The sequence below is a fragment of the Ostrea edulis genome, chromosome 7, assembly GCF_947568905.1.
Source record: "Ostrea edulis chromosome 7, xbOstEdul1.1, whole genome shotgun sequence".
In the NCBI taxonomy this organism is placed as follows: Eukaryota; Metazoa; Mollusca; class Bivalvia; order Ostreida; family Ostreidae; genus Ostrea; species Ostrea edulis.
The window spans coordinates 26774834-26799512 of record NC_079170.1 but is presented as its reverse complement, the minus strand read 5'-3'; the positions used below and the strand labels follow the sequence as shown (position 1 = coordinate 26799512).

The following is a 24679-nucleotide window of genomic DNA, read 5'->3' as shown; positions in this document are numbered from 1 at the left end:
TCTTGCTAGAAATCAGAAATTCATAGGGCTATTCAAATTGTAAAGGGGTGTATAACATCCGGGGCAAAACGGTGTTCCGGCATAACTCGATCTTAGATTGAGTCGATACTGAGAGTGACTCATCTGAAACGGCCATTGTTTCCATTAAAAAAATAATAATTCGTATGATTGAAGTATGCTGTCTTCTGCAAAGATAGGTCAATTTAACACAGAACAAGCGCTACATAATTTATTACATTTTGTAGTTGATGACTATATTGAGATTTTTAACGATGATTCTGGGGATATAAAATCCAAAATCCCCTACGCACTGGACGGAGACAATAGTACCTGCTTCGCACTTCCGGTACAAGGTGATACTCCGCCTTTGTTCTGGACGCGGATGAATACATCAGTGATACTTGGAATCAATGCTACACAGTTTGATATCACTTTAACCGGAGAAGGAATAGCATGTGCTAAACACTCAAACAATAGAGTTCTACAGGTAAGAAACACAGGTGTAAAACAAACGACTAGATATATATAATGACGTCACTACCATCGTTATCGCAAATATCAATGGCGGCGCTAGGTGAAACACCAATTATGCAACGTTTAATCAGCTGCATGCTCAGGCCCTCGTGCCAAAAATAAACAAAGTACTTCGTGAGGTATTCAAAAATTAATTAATTTTGTTACTGATTTATCTTACTTGAAATTAGCTTAGAATCGCTTAGCGCGGTATTATACGTGTACACGGACAGCAATGCAATGGACCAAAACATCCTAGATCTTACAATGGAGGTTCCGCGTCGCGATTGGCTTTGATGCTCGACAACCTTAAAGTCGCTGCCACGGCCCTGAGCGCCATGCAGAGGTCTAATTCTGTGGTACTTGACCTTCAGCTGGTGACGTCTTGATATGAGTGACAATTAAATTTTCTAAGGGACAGGAATCAAGCAAACAAAGAATCATGATAACTCCATATTATCCACATCTTGTGTAAGATCAGCATAAAACGGTTAACCACACGACACAATCGCCGTTATAAAACGAAATAAAATACAAAGTTACTCAATATAGAATATCAAACGAGGCAAACTGCATTGTAAGTTCCATTGAAACCACCCTGGCGACATTGTCTCTATCGAAAAACAGGTGCGCGCACAATGCAAATAGGTCCTTGTGTCCCACAACCACAGTATTGCCTCGATGCAAAAATATCCATCGAGTCACCCTGATGTTCACAATGAAATGGGAAATGTCTGGGCTAACATTGTACGTCTTCAATTAATCCAAAGACACCAAGCTAGTTCGATTGTATAAAGGAAGGACAAGGGGGAGGGGGGGGGGGGGGTTGTTACCGTTTATTTGGTGTAAAAATAGATGCATGAACGTGATCCCAACGATCCTATTCGTTTGTTTTACATCAATTATCTTTTTGTGGATTAAAAGTTAAAATTAAATTAGTTTCAATCATTTCATCATGGAACATGTGGTGACTAAGTTGTGACGACGTTTGTGGTGACTAAGTTGTGGCGACGTTTGTGGTGACTAAGTTGTGGCGACGTTTTGTGGTGATTAAGTTGTGGCGACGTTTGTGGTGACTAAGATGTGTCGACGTTTTGTGGTGATTAAGATGTGTCGACGTTTTGTGGTGATTAAGTTGTGGCGACGTTTTGTGGTGACTAAGTTGTGGCGACCTTTTGTGGTGATTAAGATGTGGCGACGTTTTGTGGGGATTAAGTTGTGGCGACGTTTTGTGGTGACTAAGTTGTGGCGACGTTTGTGGTGACTGAGATGTGGCGACGTTTTGTGGTGACTAATTTGTGGCGATGTTTTGTGGTGACTAAGTTGTGGCGACGTTTTGTGGTGATTAAGTTGTGGCGACGTTTTGTGGAGACTAAGTTGTGGTGACGTTTTGTGGTGACTAAGTTGTGGCGACCTTTTGTGGTGACTAAGTTTGTGGCGACGTTTTGTGGTGACTAAGTTGTGGCGACGTTTTGTGGTGACTAAGTTGTGTCGACGTTTTGTGGTGATTAAGTTTGTGGCGACGTTTTTTGGTGACTAAGTTGTGGCGATGTTTTGTGGTGACTAAGTTTGTGGCGACGTTTGTGGTGACTAAGATGTGTCGACGTTTTGTAGTGATTAAGTTGTGGCATTATTTATATCTGCTGCAGGTGACTACACCTGCGTCTTTACAGGTTTCCTACCCAGAATCCAGTTCTGTCGGCAAATTCCATGGCAACATTCAATTTTGCACTCTGGTGGTTAACGATACAAGCAACCCCTCCTTCACCGCTTGCCAGTTCAGGTGCGCATGCCCAGACCCCGCCCACTGCGAAGAAGTAATCATATTTTTGGCCAATGAAGAGAATGGAACCACCTGGAAGCTGTGCGAAATCTCGGCAACAAATTTCTGATCGCCTGTGTCCTATGTCCTGACGTCCCTCCATTACTTTGCCAGGAAACACGACTTCAATGATTCCTACACTTGTGGTTATCATAATTCTGAGATTAAATTGCACAATATGAGACGTGTATAATGGACAGGTTACGAAGAATCGCTATAAACAACGACATTTTGAGCTGTTACCATTCCACATCCTATGTTTTAAATACACTATACTATCTATTGACATGTGTTGTTGCTAACCTATGGTGATAAATTATGTATATAACGACAATGCCATTTTTTCTTAAGTAAAATGGCGGATTTTGTCTCTGATGTTCGGATGGCGAGTTTAAAAGTGAATATGTTCGTCCCTAACTCGCTAAAGACAGAATCGTCTCGGGCCTATCTAAACATAAGATGAAATTAAATAAGTACTGTGAGATTGATAAAATTCCAGCGACAATGTGATCGGACGCCGCTATATTTTCTTACCTCCCTGTTTGATTATATTCTTATATACTGATATTTATTTATATTATAATGTTTGCTATTTCTTGTATACAGGTTTGTTACATGTACATTCGCTTTGACTTGAGCTGTGATAATATTACTCAATTTTGTTGATCTTTTTAACAAGTGCGTTTTACAGAATTTCTAACAGTACTGCTGACAGATAATTATATAGGTTGTAAAATGTTTGTTAACTGATGATTTGCACCGCTGTACTAGTGACTGGTACGTACCCCCGTACATGTGGATACGTTTCTTGTGCAAGCCTATAACGATTCAATATGATGTTTAAAATGTTTTCTATCTTAATATCACCATTCAATTTCTTTTCCATATAGCTGGTACTTAATTATTTCCTATACCCAAATTTTGTGTCTAAACATGAAAACAGGCCTCTGTTTGTCATCGGTTTCACTTGCCGTTAATGCTTTGTCGTAAAACTGTTCACGCATTCCAAGTGTAGCTTCAGTATCATAACAATCCATGTGACTAAGTAACTGTTCATGCAATCCAGTAGTAGATTCAGTATCATAACAATCGATGTGAGATTGAACGATAGATGGCGCTATCAACGTAAACCTAAACCTTGTCTTCAGACTAAAGTTAATAAGCGGGGAAATTTTCTGTGAAAGTTTCACGCTTTTAAATAACTATCGCAGTTCAATATTAGTATTCGGTGTTCCCGCAGCAAGATTTCGACATTTTATTGCGCCTGTTATTGAGAGTTATAGGTACAATACGAGGGTCGATCAGACTGTCCGACATGACAACTAAAACCGAACATATCGGAGATAAGAGAATCGTTATGACGAAATAGGACTTCTGGATTGTATACTGTCGTCACACATTTCCGGTGCTTTACGATACACGTGACTATACTAAAGTACACGCGAAAATCCAGCTCACAACACACTACTTTTCAATTTTTTATTTCTTAAATTGAAAGATAACTCTCAAATAATTGGCATAAAAGGAAACACTGAAATCATAAGCAATTGACCTCTCTATGGAAAAACTGTCCGAACCGTTCTTGGTTTATTCCGAGGCGGAATAAGTCTCGCTACCGGATGTGAAGAACAACAGCTGACTTGATGTTGAGAGCTGAAATATGCGTTGAGTTCTTAAAACTAGAAGAAGAAAAAACCCATTATCTTCATATGTCTTAAAGTTTAGATTAAGAAGCAGTGGACATTCTTTTTATTTTGAGGAAAGAGTATATTACCTCTTGATTCGTGACATTTTATGTATTGTATATTGTTAGTATTTCACAACTAAACTTGTTTTATATTGTGTATAAAAATGCCGCCCATTAGGATTTTCGCGCATACTTTTGGACATAGCACGGTACTGTACAATGCCGTTATAACTACACATGTACGCTTTTGGACATAGCACGGTACCGTACAATGCCGTTATAACTACACATGTACGCTTTTGGACATGGCACGGTACCGTACAATGCCGTTATAACTACACATGTACGCTTTTGGACATGGCACGGTACCGTACAATGCCGTTATAACTACACATGTACGCTTTTGGACATGGCACGGTACCGTACAATGCCGTTATAACTACACATGTACGCTTTTGGACATGGCACGGTACCGTACAATGCCTTTGTAACTACACATGTACGCTTTTGGTCCCTGTGCTTGCAGCATGGTCAGTGATAGAAGATACCGCGTAGATGCCAATATTAACGAATGGATTTGTCTTTTATCCCTATCTTAGATCGAAATCAGCATTAAGCGCCTGTAATGCAATATGCTGTCTGTCTGTACAGTTTTAGTCCGGGTTAAGGGCTTTGGTTCATATTGTTTTTGGTACGGTATTTGTTGATCTGTGTATATATATATACATCCAGAATTGTTTTCACATGTTAGAAGATCTCAGATAATTGCTTTTTAGAAGATTCATTGTATATCACGATTGTAAACGAAAACATACGGTGTGATTTTTCATAATCAATGAAAATGTTTTAATTTTATGACGTCATGATGTACGTATGAAGCTGTTGTGTCGTGTCAGTTAATGATGTTTTATTGACCTGCTTTATGCGAGTACTGTGTACTAATTACGTGTCCAGATTTGTGTACTTAATTCCTCTTTATACCGGTCATTGTTATTATCGTTACAATCCTCTCTATTCTTGTAAAAACTTGCGATAAATTAATTTTGTATTTTCGTAAAAACAGCCATAAAGCAAGTGTCCCTTAGTACTGCTTTCTTCTTTTTTAACCGTTTAATAATGTTGTTGTTGCTGTTATTGATGTTACATGTTAATTACTTTAATAAATTTCAGACTTTTTAACTTTTATCAGATTCTTTTTATGGCCAATTGACTACAGTACATCATATTTTGCTTCATGGTATATTGAAATGAAAAGAAATTGAAACAGATGAGATCATATACCAATTTGTTCTCATGACCATAGTTTTAAAGTTTTAGCCAAAATATCACTGGCAATTATGTAAAACTGGCAGTCACCTGTCACAGTTATATTGTAACTAGCAGTCACGTGTCACAGTTATATTGTAACTAGCAGTCACGTGTCACAGTTATATTGTAACTAGCAGTCACGTGTCACAGTTATATTGTAACTAGCAGTCGCATGTCACAGTTATATTGTAACTAGCAGTCACGTGTCACAGGTATATTGTAACTAGCAGTCATGTGTCACAGTTATATTGTAACTAGCAGTCGCATGTCACAGTTATATTGTAACTAGCAGTCACGTGTCACAGGTATATTGTAACTAGCAGTCACGTGTCACAGTTATATTGTAACTAGCAGTCACATGTCACAATTATATTGTAACTAGCAGTCACGTGTCACAGTTATATTGTAACAAAAGGTACTGTGAGCAATGCTCACTAAGAATAACACCCCCCCCCACCCCCGCTTACCCCAATCTCCCAAAGGGTGTTGTTAATAGGCATAAATTACCTCTTTCCTGAGTGTAAAAATATAGTATAACTTTGTACAAGAAAATGGAAGATATAGTCCAAACACAAATCTATGGTATAAACCTATAATTTTGACCTTGAGATCAAAGGTCAAGGTCATAAAGAGGTTATGAATGAACGTGACACATAGTCTCATGGTGATACACCCATGTCTTTTGGTATGACTATGTCAAAACCCTATAATCAATTTTGACCTTGAGGTCAAAGTTCAAGGTCATATAGAGGTAATGAAGGTACCTGACACATCGTTTCATGGTGATACACTCATGTGTCAAATATGGTATGCCTACATATGTATGTCAAAGAACAAAGAAGTCATGGCCCTGACAAGAATCCATTGTAAAAACGTTTAATTTTGACCTTGAGGTCAAGGTCATATGGAGGTCATGTAGGTACATGACACATCGTCTCATGGTGATACACTCATGTGTCAAATATGGTATGCCTATGTCAAAGAACAAAGAAGTTATGGCCCTGACATGAATCCATTGTAAAAACGTTTAATTTTGACCTTGAGGTCAAGGTCATTTGGTGGTCACGAAGGTACATGACACATCGTCTCATGGTGATACACTCATGTGTCAAACATGGTATGCCTATGTCAAAGAACAAAGAAGTTATGGCCCTGACACGAATCCATTGTAAAAACGTTTAATTTTGACCTTAAGGTCAAGGTCATGAAGGTACCCGACACATCATCTCATGGTGATCTACCTGTGTGCCAAATATGGTATGCCTATGTCAAAGAACAAAGAAGTTATGGCTCAGACACGAATCTGGAGACGGACAGACAGACAGAGTGATTCCTATATACCCCCCAGAACTTCGTTCGGGGGGTATAACTAGCAGTCACGTGTCACAGTTATATTGTAACTAGCAGTCACGTGTCACAGTTATATTGTAACTAGCAGTCACGTGTCACAGTTATATTGTAACTAGCAGTCACGTGTCACAGTTATATTGTAACTAGCAGTCACGTGTCACAGTTATATTGTAACTAGCAGTCACGTGTCACAGTTATTGTGTAACTGGCAGTCACGTGTCACAGTTATCGTGTAACCGGCAGTCACATGTCACAGTTATATTGTAACCAGCAGTCGCGTGTCACAGTTATATTGTAACTAGCAGTCACGTGTCACAGTTATATTGTAACTAGCAGTTACGTGTCACAGTTATATTGTAACTAGCAGTCACATGTCACATTTATATTGTAACTAGCAGTCACGTGTCAGTTATATTGTAACTAGCAGTCACGTGTCACAGTTATATTGTAACTAGCAGTTACGTGTCACAGTTATATTGTAACTAGCAGTCACGTGTCACATTTATATTGTAACTAGCAGTCACGTGTCAGTTATATTGTAACTAGCAGTCACGTGTCACAGTTATATTGTAACTAGCAGTCGCATGTCACAGTTATATTGTAACTAGCAGTCACGTGTCACAGTTATATTGTAACTAGCAGTCACGTGTCACAGTTATATTGTAACTAGCAGTCACGTGTCACAGTTATATTGTAACTAGCAGTCACATGTCACAGTTATCGTGTAACCGGCAGTCACGTGTCACAGTTATCGTGTAACCGGCAGTCACATGTCACAGTAATATTGTAACTAGCAGTCATGTGTCACAGTTATATTGTAACTAACAGTCACGTATTACAGTTATATTGTAACTAGCAGTCACGTGTCACAGTTATATTGTAACTAGCAGTCACGTGTCACAATTATATTGTAACTAGCAGTCATGTGTCACAGTTATATTGTAACTAGCAGTCACGTGTCACAATTATATTGTAACTAGCAGTCACCTGTCACAGTTATATTGTAACTAGCAGTCACCTGTCACAGTTATATTGTAACTAGCAGTCACGTGTCACAGTTATATTGTAACTAGCAGTCACGTGTCACAGTTATATCATGGGTATAATTACAGGGTAACACCACGGCATATCAATATTCAATGAAGGGTGAATATCACATCAGTGTAATGGCTGCCACCTTTAGAATTACTACCAGACTAACAGATACATGTATCACATTCCTTCTTCCTAGGCCGGTCAGCCCTGCAGCAGGCTAACATGTGAGACTGCCAATCTATAGACTGTAGGTTTGAATCACACAGAAGTTTTAATAGTAATCCCGGTAACTTTCTTCTAAAACCGCATTTTTGCACTAAATAACGAATTTCTAGTTTTTATTTTCAAAATACCTACAATGTAGGTACAAAAACAACACATCCTTCACTTCCCTTTGTTAACACGCTATACATACTTACAGTACATTAATGCCTAGCACCACAGTTAGGAAAATGTATTACAAACAGTTATCGAGTAAAGAACGATTGTTACATATGTAGCTTGTTATTGCATTTCACCGGTCGCGATGACCAAGTTGCACATTTTTCCCAACAAGGAGGCCAGGATTTGATTCTCGATCCCAGCGCCACGTCAAACCTGAGACGTTTACATTGTAACATGGAGAGCATTGGAAATGAGAGTTCCACGTCTTCCAGATACATGTATGACCTTAAAAAAACCGAGGTTAACACAATAAAGAACCCTCACTGTACGAACCAAACAAAAAAACAAAAGGTCAAACAAAACTATAACAGTTAATCAAAACACCATTACAGCCAAAGACCATATTCATGTTTAACCAAATATTAATAACAAATATCAATATCAATTTGCTACAATATTCATGGTGTATTGCAAATTGTGGGATTGAGTTCAGCAAATATGATACATATAGTATAGGTAATTGTTTGTTTTTTTTCACCTTCTACAACAGGTAATACTAGTACACACGTAGATCAATCTCGTGATTCCGATAATTTCTTTCTTCGCTTCCTTCTCCTCCTTTTCTTTGTCTGCAGGTTAACTGAGGTCTGAGGAGTCTTTCTAGGTTTAGAAATCAGGTCGAATCTGGATTCTTCCTCCTCTTCTTCCTGACAGAGGTCCCCTTTGTGTTTGTTATATCTGACTTTTGTCTCATTCCTTCCTCTTTGGCTTTCTGAAAGCAGATTTTCATATTTATACATGAAGTTCTAACAAAACATGCATGGGTCAAACATTCGCCTGAGCAGTCTCAGTTTTTACATGAAAATATGGCCACACCTTCATGTAGGGGTCATCGTGTCGGCACACACAGCCAATTGTATTGCTTGGATTCGAATTTACTATTCTTTAATAGTAAATTCGAACCCAAGTGATATAATTGCCTGTGTCAGCTAACTAGAATGTACTGTCGCTACAAAATGGTGCTTGCACATATCAATTTCACCTCGGTGTATCATTTTTTTGTTCTTGTCTATTATAAAATACTAGATTATAGTCAGTAATGTGAAACTCTTATACATGTATGTACTTTTAAAAGAAAATGTACTGCTCTTTGATGTCAAATGAAAGACAAATTCTGAAGAATTCAAATAAAATGCACCTATAACAGAATTCTTCTCCCTAGTGAGATTACATAGACAGTGTACCTTTGAAAACAAGACCTTCCTTTTTCTTATGGCTGGCTTTGATGAGCTTCTTGTTGACTTTCTGTTGTATGAAGGCTGACACAGATGATGTTTTGTCCCATGGTTGACCTTGACCTTGACCTGAAGTGTAGGAGGTCTTCTGGGATACCCTTTCGCTGCCGCCTGCTGTCAACAGCTCCCCGCCCCAGTCTGTGTCGTTCTGTTTTGACTTTTTGCATTTGCCATGAATTTCATGATCACTGCAAAATTTAAAATGGAAGATAACTAAAGCATCATATTACCTCGAAAATGTTGTTAAATATGAATAATTTACAACATCAAACACAATGATACCTGGACAGCCATTTTGTATTCAGATACAATGCAAGACTTCGTTGAAGTTGATTAGAGATGCAAGTGTTTGTTTATTGTATGACTCAGAGAAATAATATAAAACATCTGTATAACATCTATACCCGCTACTAGTATGACTCAGAAATAATATAAAACATGTGTATAATATCTATACCAGCTACTAGATTTTGTATGACTCAGAAATAATATAAAACATGTGTATAATATCTATACCGGCTACTAGATTTTGTATGACTCAGAAATAATATTAAACATCTGTATAACATTTATATCGGCTACCAAATTTTGTATGATTCAGAAATAATATAAAACATCTGTATAATATCTATACCGGCTACTAGATTTTGACAAAACAATACCAGATGCAAGCTTTCATTGAACTACACCCAAAAATAATAATCAATCATATCAATTTGGAAATTCCCAATTTAATTTTGGTCCAATGTTGGAGAAATCGAATGCAACAGAGAAACTCTTTTGCAATCTGCCGAGGACCTCTTGCACAAAAGTCCAGTGTTCTAGCTACCATTTGGGCTTAAATAAACCCACAAATCAGAGCCAATAGGATGGTCATGTACCTAACACTTCCATATTTAATCTTCACCTCAGGTGCACATAATGTTCTATTTTTTCTTGTTCTTCAGAAAACTCAGAATTATTCAATCATATCCAATTACTAAGTTCATAATTCTTTCCTTTACCACACAAATACACAAAAAGGCAATTACATGCACAACAATATTGACAATTTAAGTCAATATCCAGCAACACATTTTGAACAGTTCAAATGGACATGATTTGAACTGAAAATTTTCAAATTTTACTTTCCCATTTTTAATGTTTAGAATGCTTTATTTAGGTACTTATAATAATCAGCAAACATTTGAATGTCAATTGTCGAGATACATGGAAGATACAGAGCTCACAATTCTTTATACTATATAAGACTGGTGCCTTGTTTTTGTTTACATAGGTTAAGTATACTAGTAAGGTTAAGTATACTAGTAAGGTTAAGTATACTAGTAAAGTTAAATATACTAGTAAGGTTAAATATACTAGTAAAGTTAAATATACTAGTAAAGTTAAATATACTAGTAAGGTTAAATATACTAGTAAAGTTAAATATACTAGTAAGGTTAAATATACTAGTAAGGTTAAATATACTAGTAAGGTTAAATATACTAGTAAGGTTAAATATACTAGTAAAGTTAAATATACTAGTAAGGTTAAATATACTAGTTAAATATACTAGTAAGGTTAAATATACTAGTAAAGTTAAATATACTAGTAAGGTTAAATATACTAGTAAGGTTAAATATACTAGTAAAGTTAAATATACTAGTAAAGTTAAATATACTAGTAAGGTTAAATATACTAGTAAGGTTAAATATACTAGTAAAGTTAAGTATACTAGTAAGGTTAAGTATACTAGTAAGGTTAAATATACTAGTAAGGTTAAATATACTAGTAAAGTTAAATATACTAGTAAAGTTAAATATACTAGTAAGGTTAAATATACTAGTAAAGTTTCGTTTAAAGCAAATTTTTTTCAATTTACAAGTTCATTCTGAACACAATTAAATAGTTCCTAGTGTTTGGCACGTCTCATTTTTGTTTTAGAAATGCTATTTTCTATTAAGCAATCTGTATGTAAACAAAAACATGGTAAGAGCCTTGTTAACATAACACAGAATTGTGAGTGCTGTATCTCACTTGTAACTCAACAACTGATATTCAAATTTTGGTTGATCATTAGAAATACTTTAGTTAAGCATTGTAAACAACAAAAATGGAGAAATAGAATTTGAAAATTTTCACCTCAAATTGTGTCAATGTCCCTTTAATGTATTAAATAATACAGAAGAATATTCTAGCATATTAGCTAATGTTATTCAATATAGAGAAGGACTGGAGAGCAGGCTTAATAAGCCTTATAAACATCCTCTCCATGTATAGCTCGATCAACCACACAGATGAAGAATAGCAAGCTTTCTTCAAGAATTAGGCCCTCCCCCCAACTATACCGTGGGGATCTGTGGGCAATCGACTCGAGGAAGAGGAGATGGACCCATCCACCACCTTCTGGAGGACCCAACCATCCCAGATCTTCAAGAAGACCTGTCCCCCTGTTCCCAGAGGATCCGAAGGTTGACCCCATCGTCACCTCGCTGCAACAAACCTAGTGTAGCAGGGCCCCTACTGGGCTGTCTGCACTTTAAATCTTCATCTTCATCGTCCATGTTATGGTATGTATAGCATTCAGACTAGCACATAATGGTATCCAGCGATACATCATTTAATAGTTACATGTTTTATAATAGATTTGTTTTGTTTTGTTTATTCATTTGTTTTACACACCTTTGCAAATTTTTCACTCCATTTGAGAAATCCCCAGCTGTACAGTGTACATGGTGTTCCACTTAATTAGATCTATACACCATGGCCAAGCACTCATTCCAGGCTATATCAGTGAGGGTACTTTATCACATGGGAAATCAGATTTTATTGCTTTATCCTCAAGACCTGCGAGTCTTGGTTTTATATGCAGAGGCCTCCGTGACAGAGTGGTTAGAGCATCACGCTCAAAATCACATGGCCTCTCACCTCTGTCGGCGCGGGTTCAAATCCTGCTCGCGCCGGTCAGTGAGAAAGTTTCCCAGTTTACTTTCGGAAGGTCGGTGGTCTCTTCCCAGGTACATTGTATCTGAGTTCTCTCTTCCACCACCAATAAAAACTGGGCACCACCAGATAACTGAAAAATTGTTGAGTGCGGCAGAAAACATCAATTTATTAGAGCATTTGGTGAAGGAGAAGTCACTACCTATTTTTACATCTTGGGTACAATGCAGCCAAGATACCTGCTATATAACAAAATCCCAAATGATCAAGAATGGAAGAGATTTTCTATGTCGTAGTATTAATTAATAATGTTTAGAAGCCAATGTGTTGGAAGTAATCCGATGATTTTATAATAGATCTATATAAATAGTTAATCTATCAAGTTCTATATGACAGATATCCAACATCAGCATACATGCCAACTTTCCCGATTTGTGTGGGATTCTCCCGATTTGAAGCAACTGAAAATGCAAATCCCGATATCCCGATCGGGATTGCAAAAATACCCCGAAATCCCGATTTTCTAAAAATATCCCCCATTTTACGACAAAAACAACAACCCCAACCCCCACTTCCAACCGGAATTTGAAATCCCGCGTCATTTTTGAACTGGCCAATCAGAAATCGGGACATAGTTAGCCATTGCTGTTTACCTGTGTCGTAATGGTATCGGGGTGGTGTAATTTACCTGGTCTGCCTGTGTCAGGGTGCTTATTGGACAGTGCGAAGAATGTTTTGATAGTAATCAATCGGGAAGACGGATTTCAAATTGACATATCCTTTACAAAAACGTGAGTGAATGACAACGATGATAGTGTCACCACCAAACAATCGGACATTCCCGATTTTTGCCTCTCGCTGACAGCATCCAAAATTTGCAATAAGGTACGTCAAATATATATTTTTTTCATTTATAATAATATAGGCTATCCAAATCTATCCGTCTATAGCGATGTATTATATAGTCTATATAGCGTAATATTCAATAAATAGACTTTGTGATGCGTAATTCACATGTCTGTACTGAATTTTATATTTAGCAAGTAGCCTTAATTTACAAGTAAAATTGTATATTTTGATGTGTTTTTTCAGATGTCATGGGTGCAAAGGTTTTGTTCGCAAACTTCATAGCAGGGCAGATCACTCCTTTTCTGGTTGCAATGCAGATTATTCCACCAGACTCTGCAAGCCCATGTTTACAGACAAGCAAGATCGCCTTTGTAGTCGTACCTAAATGCATGCAATATGCTTTAATTTAAATTTTGATATATAGACCAGCCAATGTTTATTGTATGGTGTAAAAGGATGCAACTTTAAGTATTATTTGATAATATATGTATGTGACTTGTTGTTGGAGAGGATTTTTTGCTGAATAGATGATTTTAATAAAATATTTATGTATATCTTTCAAAGTTTTTTTTTTTATATAGTTAATGGTCAAACACACCTGATGTGTTAATATATGATACATTTACAATGATTTGATTGATATTTTATTTGAAAAGACAAATATTTATTTTCATGGTAAAATGTCGTGAATTTTGAGCTTTGAAAAAAGGTCATCGCGCGCAAAATCCCCCATGGGGATTTTTAAAAGTTGGCATGTATGCATCAGATCATTTGCAGTGCATCACAAAATTTCTTTATAAAGGACAATATATTATACAATAAGGACTTTATTTACCTGTCAAAATCAACATCTGTGCTTTTATTTCAAAATTTTTAAAATTGTCTTTTGCAAGAATCGCAATATATGACTCAGTTGATATTCTCAATTTGATCAAAATGATGTTGAATTAGAATCGTGACATCATAAACATGCCGCTTGCGACTATTTTTAGTATTTTGACATAAATTGGCTACTTTTCACGCAGTTCTTTTTACTAGAAAACATTGAAAAAAGGGCTTGGACAAACGTGATCATAGCATCAATTTTTCTTCTAGAACACTTGCGTGATCATTTAATGATAATAAAATTCCCTTTCCAAATATCGACACTCTTTATCTCTTAAAACAAAAACATTCTTTTGTGTTTTATGTGGTCCAGAAGAGCTATTAAATACAGCTGTATCATGTCACATATAATGTATGATTTTATTCATTTTTTTCAAAGTCACAACCAAATTCACACCTGTATGAGTTTTTTTTAAAATTCTAAAATATGTTTCTCTGGTATATATAACACCTTTTTAAACGGGTTCAATAAATGAGAGCACGTGTAAAGTCAATATTCAAATACAGCTGTATCATGTCACATATAATGTATGATTTTATTCATTTTTTTCAAAGTCACAACCAAATTCACACCTGTATGAGTTTTTTTTTAAATTCTAAAATATGTTTCTCTGGTATATATAACACCTTTTTAAACGGGTTCAATAAATGAGAGCACGTGTAAAGTCATGTCACTACCCCCCCCCCCCCCCCCCCCCCCCCCCCCCCCCCCCCCCCCCCCCCCAAACATTAACCCGGGTCGTGCTTGTGCAGATAGCAAGATTCTCCGATAGCAACCCCACCCTCTCCCCGCCGCATGCATTCCACCCGTATTTATCCGAAAACTAATATACCTGTCTAACTGTCTTTTCTTTGATAATGTCTGCCCAAACCATGAAGCAACGACGTCTAGAGATGAGTGATCAACTTCCAGTGTTGACATCGTCCATCATGTTTTTGAAACCGGAAGCACATGGCACTTGTAAACAAAGGGTAGATAACTCTACAATGTCATTGCATCAATATTCAGTCCACTGTGGCGGTCATTCGACATAGTGCAATAGAGGGACATGTAACAGGTAAAAAAGAAAATAGGAGTAGAACTTTTGCTAATGATAGATGCTAAAGATAACTGGTCAAATATGGTAAACGATCATAGCACGTGGGTGCAACACGTGGACTCATCATTTTGACTTCAATCTGTCATCAGATTAGTTCATGTTTGAGTGATGTAAAAGATGAAAGGTTTTTTTTTCCTGTCAAATACGCTCTTTATTCTATAATTTATTTTCTAAGGAAGAGAATTGATTTACCAAACAGTTGTTCTTCAGTCATGATTCTTGTCTGTAAGATGGATGTTTGATTCTGTACTTCAATGCCAGTAACTTGAGTGTGCACATGATGGAGGCATTGGTGACTGCTTTGGTATGTATTGAGTTTGAAAAATTGGAAATATGATAGATCTGTATTAAAAAATTCTTTAATGGGCGCCAAATGTAATAGAGTCAAAGCTATTTGTGTATGCTGAGGATCAAACCTGGGACCTCTGGCACGATATTGTGCAATGTTCTACCAGTCGATCAAGCTATCTAAAGGTTAACACCCTAGCCATCTAGCGAGTAGGAAGGTCATATATCTAACACTACCACAATTCACCTTGAATATGTAAACAAATATTTGCATTCTTTATTTTTAAGTATAAGTAGATGTATGTGAATTCATAATTTTTTTTCCCTAAATGCGATGTCTATTTTAGGCGGGTGGCTGTGCCGGAATGTCCGTAGACATAGCCCTGTTTCCACTGGATACAGTGAAGACCCGTCTGCAGAGTGAGGCGGGGTTTATACGAGCAGGGGGATTCCGCGGGATATACTCCGGATTGCCGTCAGTCGTGATGGGGTCATTTCCTACTGGTATTTATCTCTGAACATATATATTAATCAAATGCCTGCTAACTGAGATGATACAAAATAATACATCTGAGACTAGCGAGAGAATGCTTAAGATCACATTACCACAGAGAATGACTCCCTTCTTTTCAGCTGGATTTTTTTTCTGTGCCTATGAGGGTGTAAAGGTTTTGGGTGATGAATACCTACAGCAGGTTTGGGACCCTGTGCTCCATATGACAGCTGCCTCAGTCGGTGAAACGGTCAGTATACAGAGGAGAGAAACCCTCTTCTAATTATCAGTGTACTTCTTACATAAAACATTCTGTTTTACTGTCATAAAACTTTGATTCGTGAAGATTTTCTGAAAAATGCATTGATTCAAATCCAGAGGCTGTTTGATAACATAATTTTAAAATGTTATATTTGACCACATGAAGACGGCATGTTTGGTGCGAGTTCCTGTGGAGGTGGTCAAGCAGAGGGCTCAGGCCACACAGTTCTCGTCCTCAGAAATCCTCAGGGAAACACTACGCACAGAGGTAAACAGTGTGACATATCTCACAGTCCGAGATTAGCCACATCTCTCACAGTCCGAGATTAGCCACATCTCTCACAGTCCGAGATTAGCCACATCTCTCACAGTCCGAGATTAGCCACATCTCTCACAGTCCGAGATTAACCACATCTCTCACGGTCCGAGATTAACCACATCTCTCACAGTCCGAGATTAACCACATCTCTCACAGTCCGAGATTAGCCACATCTCTCATGGTCAGGGATTAGCAACATCTCTCACAGTCCGAGATTAGATAGACACATCTCTCAAGGTCCGATATTAGCCACATCTCTCACAGTCCGAGATTAGCCACATCTCTCACAGTCCGAGATTAGCCACATCTCTCACAGTCCGAGATTAGCCACATCTCTCACAGTCCAAGATTAACCACATCTCTCACAGTCCGAGATTAGTCACATCTCTCATGGTCAGGGATTAGCAACATCTCTCACAGTCCGAGATTAGACACATCTCTCATGGTCCGATATTAGCCACATCTCTCACAGTCTGAGATTAGCCACATCTCTCACAGTCTGAGATTAGCCACATCTCTCACAGTCCGAGATTAGCCACATCTCTCACAGTCCGAGATTAGCCACATCTCTCACAGTCTGAGATTAGCCACATTTCTCACAGTCTGAGATTAGCCACATCTCTCACAGTCTGAGATTAGATTCATATCTATAGAGGATAAGGTAGCTTATCCACCACCAGTCCTGCCAAATCAGGATTTAGTGTACGAAGTGGTTTTGGATAGATTCAATGGGAGGCTAGGCATAGTCCAGCAGCTAAGTGTGGGTCTGAAAAGGAGTACTAATAGGTTAAAATTGAAATTTTATATTTATAAATAAATCCAGAAAATCTTCTGAGTATTTCAAATTAGATAGATAATTATGATTTTTATTGTTCCATAATTGGAAACTTTTTGAGGAAATGTGCATTTTTCTGAATCTGGCAAACAATGTCACGTCCAGATATAATCAGCAAGATTTTGAAACTTGCAAAAGTGACCCCGATTTTCACCTAACAAGTTTTGACCTAAAGTTTTCCTTTTCTACTTTTTCTCCCTGCTTTTTATAACCATAGATCTCAGTTTTGTTTAACCCCTGTCTATTATTACTGCAGATCCCTGTAAAGTGCCAAATCAACATAAACTCAAGCGATTGAAGGTCATTAATTCTTTGAAGATATCATTAATTCAATTATTGCTTGCAATTAATAAAATATTTAGTTGATAAGCACATCACATTGGTTTGATGCGTGCATCTAATCCAATTAATGCACTCGATCATGAATTCAATTACACATCAAATCAATTATTGCTTTCATCAATGTGGTGGTTTTATTGCTGGTAAATATTAATTTAAAGCCTAGTATGAATGATTTAATTATTGATCTCTTTAATTCAATGGAGGATATCTTTAATTACTTAAAACAATTTTGTAAAAGGAATTAATGTGTGCATCATTTCTTTTCAAGAGAGCAACAATAGAATCAATTAAAGAGATCATAAATCCATTTCGGGATATGCTGAGTTGAAGATACTTCTAATTAGATAGTTGTTCTCTCTATAAGAATTATTGTGTACATCATCATTACTCATAGCTGGTGTAGATAATGAGTTTGATTGAAGCTTTCTGACAGAAATAATTCCTTTTTCTGCAGGGTATGCGAGGACTGTACAGAGGTTATATGAGCACGCTGATCAGAGAAATCCCCTTCTCCTTCATTCAGTTCCCTCTCTGGGAGTTCTTCAAGGTTAGTGTCTTGTTATCCCTTAGGAAGGGCCAACAAAGTACCCTAGCCAGCCAGAGGCAATAAAGCATAAACAACGAAGTACCCTAGCCAGCCAGAGGCAATAAAGTATAAACAACGAAGTACCCTAGCCAGCCAGAGGCAATAAAGTATAAACAATGAAGTACCCTAGCCAGCCAGAGGCAATAAAGTATAAACAATGAAGTACCCTAGCCAGCCAGAGGCAATCAAGTATAAACAACGATGTACTTTAGCCACCCAGAGGCAATCAAATATAAAGAGCATGGGGATGTTAAATGAGGCTTTTGCTTGTAAGAGCATCAATAAAGATGCATGTGTACTGTACATATGTACATTAGTCACTGTGGGAACCTGCCCATGTGTTTTTGGGCTAACTGAATGGGGTTTTTTGTTATAACAGTATAGAGATACAGTCAAACCCTGTTATCTTCAACTCGATGGGACTGAGAAAAATCTTTCGAGATATCTGAGGATTCGAGATACTGAGGTTCATATAAAAAAAGCAATTTTTTATGTAGCTGGGGCTTCTAACTCACTTCTACATATCCATTCTAGGATCTCACTTCTTACAAGAATATCAGTCTGGGAGATTTTTTATTTCTGAGGCAGAGGTTTTAGCCTGCAAATGAGATACCACATAATGGGTATATTCTGTGGGTGGAAATTTTTGTGATGCAATCCCCGAAAGGTAGCAAATTATATTCTGCATTTCGAATTTCTGCACTTGCAATATACCTATTATAATACCTTTATGTATTGATATATATTTTTTGTGATTATAATTTTAGCAGATTTTACCTATCCACAAAATTCTGTAAAAAATGACCACCATAGAAAATACCTGTTATACGGTATGTTTCAGGAGGAGGATGCTCTGACATATGTGTATGTTCTACCTTCATCTTATGACATTTCTCAGTACGATTTTTATTAACAGAAAACCTGGTCTTCCCATCAAGATCATCCTGTGGACCCCTGGCAGTCTTCGATTTGTGGAGCTACTGCTGGTAACAATGTTGACCTACAATTTATTGGTTGCTAACTGTAGTTCACTGATCTTACAACTATGTTGGTACTAACAGTAAGTGAACACTGAGATTTGTTAAACCACTACATTCTACCATCTCATCACCACATATATTCACAGTACATGTTTCCAGTTTGTTTATTATCGATTATTTTTCTGTTACTGAATTCATCCTAGTCTTCCAATTTATGTTGATAAAATTAAACATAGTACTTCTGATGATTCAGAGAGGAAAAAAATGTCATTTTTTCAGTAAATTAGAAATGAGCAGTTTTAGATGGAGGAGTTTGGTCTATTTTTGGAAAACTTTAACATAGGCTATTACTTTTGAATGGTTAGTGAAAAGGCTTTCATATTTCACATGTGTATTTCTTGTAGCAAGACCTTTTTAGGTCACCTGAGTAAACTCAGGTGACCTATTGCAATTGGTTTTCGTCCGTCGTGCATTAACAATTGAACATTTTTAACTTCTTGATAACTATCATTCCAATTCTTTTCAAATTTGGTATGAAACATATTTGGAACAAGGGGAACATAAATTGTAAATTTCAGGATTCCTGCATCCCTGGGGCCTTAGGGGCAGGGCAAAAACTGCCCAAAAATGACCAATTTTCATAAATGTTCTTCTCAAGAACTACATACATGTAGGAAAAACTAAATGCATAGTGATGTAGAGCAGGAAGGCCTCTACCAAAATTGTACATTTCATAATCCCCGGGGTAGGGGTTCTGACCCCAGGGCGGGGCCAAACTTGTTATATAGTGTTTATGTGTAAAACACTTAAATAACATTTTCTTTAGTGCTATTGATACTAAATTGAAATTAAATAGATGTTTACAAAGAACAGGTAGTCCTTTACCAAAATTGTAAATTTGATTATCCCAGGGGTATGGGTTTTGGTATCAGGAGGGGGCCAAAATGATCAGTTATTAAATGTGTGAACAATAGACATTTTTAACTTCTTCTTGATAACTATCATTCCAATTCTTTTCAAATTTGGTATGAAACATATTTGGAACAAAGGAAACATAAATTGTAAATTTCAGGATTCCTGCACCCCTGGGGCCTTAGGGGCAGGGCAAAAACTGCCCAAAATGACCAATTTTCAATAATCTTCTTCTCAAGAACCACACACATGTAAGAAAAACTAAATGCATAGTGATGTAGAGCAGGAAGGCCTCTACCAAAATTGTAAATTTCATGATCCCCGGGGTAGGGGTTCTGACCCCAGGGCGGGGCCAAACTTGTTATATAGTGTTTATGTGTAAAACACTTAAATAACATTTTCTTTAGTGCTTTTGATACTAAATTGAAACTAAATGGATAGAGCAGGTAGTCTTTTAGCAAAATTGTAAAGTTGATTTTGCCCAGAGTAAGGGTTTTGACCCCAGGGTGGGGCCAAACTTAGTATATAGTATTTATGTGTAAGTTTGCTGATACTGTATAAAATCTAAATGCATACTTAGGAATAGCAGAAAAGGATGTACAAAAATGGTGAATTTCACAACCCAGGAATTTGACTATAGGATGAGTCCAAATTAGTCACATCTTTTGATGTTTTAATGACTAAATGTTCATACACCTATTATTTAAAGCCTTACATCAGTGTATGCACTTTTGAGGGCATTGAAGTTTTAAGAACACATCTTGTTTTATACTGTTGCTGAACATTAGAATTTAGCTTAGATATTCAGAGCAGGAAATTGTTTCTAGATTTCATAGCCCATGGAAGTAGTGATACTTTTTCACTAGTATTCAGGTGACTGATAAGGCCTGTGGGCCTCTTGTTTATTGGTACATGTAGCTGAATTACATTGCTGCTGAACAGGGGCAGCAGTGTTTCACCATCACATCTTGTTGATTGGTACAAATTATAAACCAAGGATATTATTCATAATTTGTAGATTGCAATATAATGCATTGGTGTTCATGTACTTACATTTCTAATGTTTTTGCCTTCAATATCATTACCAACTGAGAACGTCTATTTCAACGGTTGGGTATTCCATCAGAAATGAAAGTAGAATGTAAATATAATAAATAAGTTTCAATTTTGGTATTACATGGGGATATGAAATGCAATGCTTCTTGCCAGCATACTCTTTTTTATGAAGCGCTAACATGCAGTTCATTCCTTCATGTATCATAAAAAAATTAATAATTTCTTACATATGACTTGAAACATTCACTTGATGTGGAAGTTAACTGTACATTTCGGGGTTCTCTGCAGGCTGCATAGCTGCTGGTGCAACCACACCACTAGATGTTGCTAAAACACGGATCATGTTGGCAGAGGTAGGTAATTAGTAGATTAGATTTAAACTTACCCAGATCGACATAGAGATTAATTATTCTAATTTTTACATTTTTGGATATTTCTTAAGTTTTCATGGTTCACGATCTACTTGATTTTGATTGTGCTGATGATTATTTCTAATTACTAGACTGGCTATTTGATTGTGCTGATGATTATTTTTAATTTCTAGACTGGCTCTGCACTATCATCAGGAAGCATAATGTTTGCTTTAAAGTCGGTGTACAGAGAAAATGGAATGAACGGGTAAGTTACTGTGGCATTATTATGAAGCACACATTAATACTAGTGGCCCATTGCTCTACCAGCAGGGCAGAGTGTCGATATCCTGATAAACACTGTTGTGATGTCACTCAACAGAGCATGTACCTATGAAATGTTTGTAGGGTACCTACATGTATCTTTCTTTACAAATTCATTCAACTTTTAGCTTTTGTGTTTTAAATGATTTGTGTTAATAGTTTGAAGCCTCGTCTTTACTTCCATGTTGAAAATTGATGTTTGATCACAAATTAACAGGGCTGAAGTTCGCCATCCTTCAACATGTTCAACCTACTTATTTACTGACGTGTTACAGCTGACAGATTAAATTGACATGTTTACAGCTGACAGATTAAATTGACATGTTTACATCTTACAGATTATATTGACATGTTTACAGCTGACATATCATATTGACATGTTTACAGCTGACAGATTATATTGACGTGTTTACAGCTGACAGATTATGTTGAGATGTTTACAGCTGACAGATTATATTGACATGTTTACAGCTGACAGATTATATTGACATGTTTACATCTTACAGATTATATTGACATGTTTACATCTGACATATTATATTGACATGTTACAGCTGACAGATTATATTGACATATTTACAGCTGACAGATTAAATTGACATGTTACAGCTGACAGATTAAATTGACATGTTTACAGCTGACAAATCACATTGACATGTTACAGCCAACATATTATATTGACATGTTACAGCTCACATATTATATTGACATGTTACAGCAAACAGATTATATTGACATGTTTACAGCTGAGAGATTATATTGACATGTTTACATCTTACAGATTATATTGACATGTTTACATCTTACAGATTATATTGACATGTTTACAGCTGAGAGATTATATTGACATGTTTACAGCTGAGAGATTATATTGACATGTTTACACTTTACAGATTATATTGACATGTTTACATCTTACAAAATATATTGACATGTTTCTTGCTGACATTTTACAGCTGACAAACTATATTGATGTGTTTATTTTTTATATATATAAAGCTGTCATACATATCGACATGTTTATTGTTGACATTTTTTTTTTCAGTTGACAATATTTTCTACATGCATTTGTTGACATGTTTAATGTTGATATATTAAGATATTTATTGTTTATATGTTTCTCAGTGACCGGTCTACTGTTGACATCGAATCATCAATACATTCTTGGCGTGGTTACTAGATGAACTATTTATTGTTGATACATTTTTGTCATGTTTCCTGTTGACATGGTTATTATTGACATATATATACCTGTAATAGACAGGTTATTTGACCTGTTGTAGTAGTTCAGTGATAGAACATTTGTTTTATGAATGCGAGGTCATGAGTTCAAGGCCCCTGCTCGCGCCATGGCTGCGTCAAACCCAAGACGTAAACATAGGTAGTGGTTGCTTCTTTGCCAAACGCTCAGCAATTAGAAGTGAGAATCACAAGTCTTTTGAATCTGACCTTAAAAACAGGTCCCATGTCATGGCAGACATTAAAACATTAATGAAGCCTCATTACAACAGCCCCGAGCACTAAGCGTAGATCTTTTGTGGTACATAACCTACAGCTGTTGATGTTCTAATAGGAGAGAAAAATTCTGCGAAGGACGTAAAACACACATTTACTATTGATGTGTTGACTGTGAATGTTGATTTGTTTACTATACTGACACATTATGTACTGTTAACGTTAACAGATTATTTGCTGGTGTGGTACCCAGAATGCTGTGGATTACAATTGGAGGTGCTATTTTCCTGGGAGTTTATGACAAGGCCAAAACTGTTCTGTCATCAAACCTCATAGATCCTGGCTAAGTGATGTTATGTCCAATATTTTAAACAAATAGGTCGAATGAATGTGTTTTGTAATAAATGTCATTGAAATTAATTTTCAGTATTTGTGAATATTTAATGTGTGGGTAGTATTAGCGTATTCTGTCCAGGAAGGAATATGCCCGGAATTGTGAAAAATTTAAAACTGTCGTTTTAGAGGAACGATAGCTGACCCAAAGTTGAACAAAATTATATTTCATCACAAAAGGTACATCACTAAAATGCTGGTATCATTTTGAAAGACCCAAACAAAATGATTTCGAGACTTTAAAAGTTGTAATTCTCTGATTTTATAATATATATATACACACAGTATATACTCGCCTACAAGTCGGATTCTTTGGAGTTAAATTTTGGTCCAAAACTCTATATCCGACTTACAGGAGTGTCCTAAGAAGATTAGAATTTTTCTATACGGCATAATGTATAGCCTAGTGTTTTTTAAACAACAAAAACGTGGACGAAATAAACAAAATAGTAACTGTTTCGATTGTTGAGAATAAAAAATGAAATATCGACGTCATATGAACACAGATAAATACATAAGAGTATTGGTATGAAATTGATTTGTCAAGAAAAAAAAAAATCAAATATCAACGCATTTCTCGAAATATTATTTGAAGAACAGGTATAAACATTAGAGCATTGATTTGAAATTATCAACCGATTTTTGAAAAAAAGTTGGACCGACTTATAAATGGATCATTGTCAATTCCCTCCAAAATAACCTAAAAACTATACAACCGACATATAAACGAACTGACTTATAGGTGAGTATATACGGTATACATGTATATATTCTGACGTGTGACTTTGAGTAGATGTCTGTAGAATGATTGGTTCAGTACAGATCATGAGATGAATTTGATCAAATGCTTACAATTAAAGATGCATTTTGCCACTAAGAATAGGAGTTTAAATCTGGTTTGTCTTGTGCCAAATATTTGAGACTTGAAAATCCAT

The 24679-nt window shown here is 36.5% G+C and overlaps 3 protein-coding genes across 4 annotated transcripts in view; 2 read left to right on the top strand and 1 right to left on the bottom strand.

Annotated features, from left to right (window-relative positions):
- LOC125655613 (uncharacterized) overlaps positions 1–5201 on the top strand; it is a 36807-nt gene extending 31606 nt beyond the window's left edge. Inside the window, exons 12-13 of one of the 2 annotated variants that reach the window (XM_048885952.2) lie at positions 246–487; positions 2163–5201. In XM_048885952.2, the coding sequence (XP_048741909.2) occupies positions 246–487; positions 2163–2405 (485 nt within the window). In that variant the 3' untranslated portion in view covers positions 2406–5201. The remainder of the gene's footprint in view (positions 1–245; positions 488–2162) is intronic. The other variant, XM_048885953.2, reaches the window with a different exon arrangement.
- A 2837-nt stretch (positions 5202–8038) lies between these two features.
- On the bottom strand, positions 8039–15017 carry LOC125654078 (uncharacterized). Its single transcript, XM_048883827.2, has 3 exons — positions 14884–15017; positions 9344–9582; positions 8039–8871 (listed from the first exon to the last, which is right to left on the bottom strand). The coding sequence occupies exons 1-3, from the start codon at positions 14970–14972 to the stop codon at positions 8672–8674; spliced, it is 528 nt and encodes a 175-aa protein (XP_048739784.2). The 5' UTR covers positions 14973–15017; the 3' UTR covers positions 8039–8671.
- An 8-nt stretch (positions 15018–15025) lies between these two features.
- On the top strand, positions 15026–23771 carry LOC125654077 (mitochondrial S-adenosylmethionine carrier protein-like). The gene is made up of 10 exons (XM_048883826.2): positions 15026–15108; positions 15326–15454; positions 15786–15942; positions 16072–16181; positions 16359–16460; positions 18143–18235; positions 19191–19260; positions 21511–21575; positions 21767–21840; positions 23581–23771. The coding sequence occupies exons 2-10, from the start codon at positions 15428–15430 to the stop codon at positions 23696–23698; spliced, it is 816 nt and encodes a 271-aa protein (XP_048739783.1). The 5' UTR covers positions 15026–15108; positions 15326–15427; the 3' UTR covers positions 23699–23771.
- The last annotated feature ends 908 nt before the right edge of the window (positions 23772–24679 follow it).

Bases quoted from the DNA above. Each gene is read 5' to 3' on its own strand.
- LOC125654077 (XM_048883826.2), top strand. From the start codon at position 15,428: ATGATGGAGGCATTGGTGACTGCTTTG. The intron at 19,261-21,510 runs GTAACAATGTTG...GGTTCTCTGCAG, and splicing joins GATTTGTGGAGCTACTGCTG to GCTGCATAGCTGCTGGTGCA. The intron at 21,576-21,766 runs GTAGGTAATTAG...TTTAATTTCTAG, and splicing joins CACGGATCATGTTGGCAGAG to ACTGGCTCTGCACTATCATC.
- LOC125654078 (XM_048883827.2), bottom strand. From the start codon at position 14,972: ATGTCAACACTGGAAGTTGATCACTCATCTCTAGACGTCGTTGCTTCA. The intron at 9,583-14,883 runs GTATATTAGTTT...TAAATTTTGCAG, and splicing joins AAGAAAAGACAGTTAGACAG to TGATCATGAAATTCATGGCA. The intron at 8,872-9,343 runs GTACACTGTCTA...ATCTGCTTTCAG, and splicing joins GGAAGGTCTTGTTTTCAAAG to AAAGCCAAAGAGGAAGGAAT.